Source organism: Juglans regia, chromosome 11, assembly GCF_001411555.2.
Source record: "Juglans regia cultivar Chandler chromosome 11, Walnut 2.0, whole genome shotgun sequence".
Lineage (NCBI taxonomy): Eukaryota > Viridiplantae > Streptophyta > Magnoliopsida > Fagales > Juglandaceae > Juglans > Juglans regia.
Genome location: NC_049911.1, coordinates 35,051,896 through 35,054,049, shown reverse-complemented (window position 1 = coordinate 35,054,049; position 2,154 = coordinate 35,051,896). Strand labels below are relative to the sequence as shown.

The 2,154-nt window shown below is 38.6% G+C and overlaps 1 protein-coding gene across 1 annotated transcript; it reads left to right on the top strand.

The window, feature by feature from the left end:
- The first annotated feature begins 224 nt into the window (after window positions 1-224).
- Window positions 225-669, top strand: LOC109009586 (flowering-promoting factor 1-like protein 2). Its single transcript, XM_018990121.2, has one exon. It carries the CDS (start codon window positions 309-311, stop codon window positions 639-641), a length of 333 nt encoding a protein of 110 aa, XP_018845666.1. The 5' UTR covers window positions 225-308; the 3' UTR covers window positions 642-669.
- The last annotated feature ends 1,485 nt before the right edge of the window (window positions 670-2,154 follow it).

The following is a 2,154-nucleotide window of genomic DNA, read 5'->3' as shown; positions in this document are numbered from 1 at the left end:
ATCATGCCCTCCGAGCATCCTTGCACCCTCATTTTTAAACCCATCCGGACCCACGACATCTAGATTCTATACCAAAGCCCAACATGCCTATCATCACCATCCTTAATTAAACTCCCACTCCCTCTCCAAGGAGTATTTTCTTCTTGTTTTATCTGCCCCATGACACATATAAATACCCCACCATCCCTTGCTTCCTTCACCAACTCAGTCTTTCCTTTATATATTCATCTCTGGCCTGATCATCTATAACTAGCTAGCTCCATCCCAAGAAACTAAAACTGCAAAAACATCTTCCCTAAGAAAACATCATGTCAGGAGTTTGGGTTTTCAGCAATGGCGTATATCGCCTAAATCCTCAAGCGGAATCCTCCGATGGAAAGCAAGGTAGTAGTTCAAAGAAAAAGGTTTTGGTGCACTTACCAACCGGAAAGGTGGTATCATCTTACTCCTCCCTCGAGCAAATCTTGACCGGGTTAGGGTGGGAGAGGTATTACGAAGGTGACCCCGACCTCTTCCAATTCCACAAGCCACCTTCCATCGACCTAATTTCTCTTCCTTGGGAATTCTCCAAGTTCTGCTCCATTCACATGTACGATATTGTCGTTAAAAATCCCAATATCTTCCACGTCCGAGATATGTGATCAGCAAGTCCTAGCCGCTCTCACGTACTGTGATCTCTTAATATAAATATATATATATATATATATATATATACATGCATGTCTCATTAGTTGTTGGTTTTTGGTAATTTCTGGTTCCTGTGCTTTGTCCTAGAATTAAGAATGTTAGATCGGGTGGACGAGGCTAATTCCTCGCTTGTTTGCTGTAATAAAGTACATGGTGGTGTCTGTGCATGGTAGCTGATCATTATGTAATATATATTGCTTTGTAACTTCATGGTGTGGCTTTGTATTGTGTGGTATACAAATATCTATAAAGTACTAATGCATGTCATGTAGATTTCACATCAGCTGGGCATGCAGCTTAATCATTAATGTTTTCTGATCTCCTACTTTACTTATTTCTATATATGTCTGGCTCTAAAAGGATAAAAATTAAAAATATTAATTTAATTGTAGTGTTTGTGCCATGTCAGCGATCGAGTTGATATGGGCGTGTGTGTTCCTAATGAAGAGACAGCTAGCGAGCAACTCAGCAAAAAATACTGATCATTAAGATAATTAATTAGGTAACGAGCAGTACTATATATATATGGTGGGAATTAAGATAAGTTTTCTTATTCCTATGCAGAACTCTGTAAGGTTTCTGATGGGGGAGAGGTTTCGTTATTGCCAAACAGGCCACGATCCAAAATACTTGACCAACTGATTAATTATAGAAACGAGTAGAAAACGAGATCGAGTGAAAATGATGGCGCGCATGCAGCGTATGAGAAGTACTGAAATTCGATTGAAAGTTGACGATCGACCAGAATATGTTTTTGGCAAACACAAAATTATAAGAATAAATAAGCAGAGAAACAAAATGACGAGGAAAAAGATGTATAAAAAATAAAACAATACGTAATCATAAGGAAATCAAAAATAAAGAGAGGGAAGTTAGGAAAATAGAATTATATATATAAAGAATCAGTAATCCTTTAAACGTATATAACCGTCAGTTGTCCAAACTCCAAAGGGAGTTTTCTGATTTTGTGTACGTCGTAATTAATTTTAGTGGTCCCATATATGCATACATATATGTCGGAATATATAGAAAGACGAGGATAGATACATATGGGGGTTCACGTGAAGTGGATGGTGACAGTGCATCGGAAACCAAGCGAGGAGTGACACTTGTCCAAAGGGGATGTGGAATTGACCCACTCTTCACATGTAGTTGTTGTGCGTGGGCATGCACGTGGAACAATATCCTTAAATCAGCTCCTTCATGAAAACGAAATCTACGTACGCCTTTTCAGTATTTCTAATTTGATTGACCCCAGCCAATGCCAAGGTCGTCTTTGACCAGCTGTGCATGTGTGACCACATATATACATTGCTCGGTTGGAGATGCCATCATCATCAAAAGGCTTGCTAGCTACATGATCATCATCGTCATCATTAATTACTCTCTCTTTAGTTTGTCCATATCATGGATTACTAGTCTCCATGTTACATATATATATATATATATATACAGTACTCATCATGC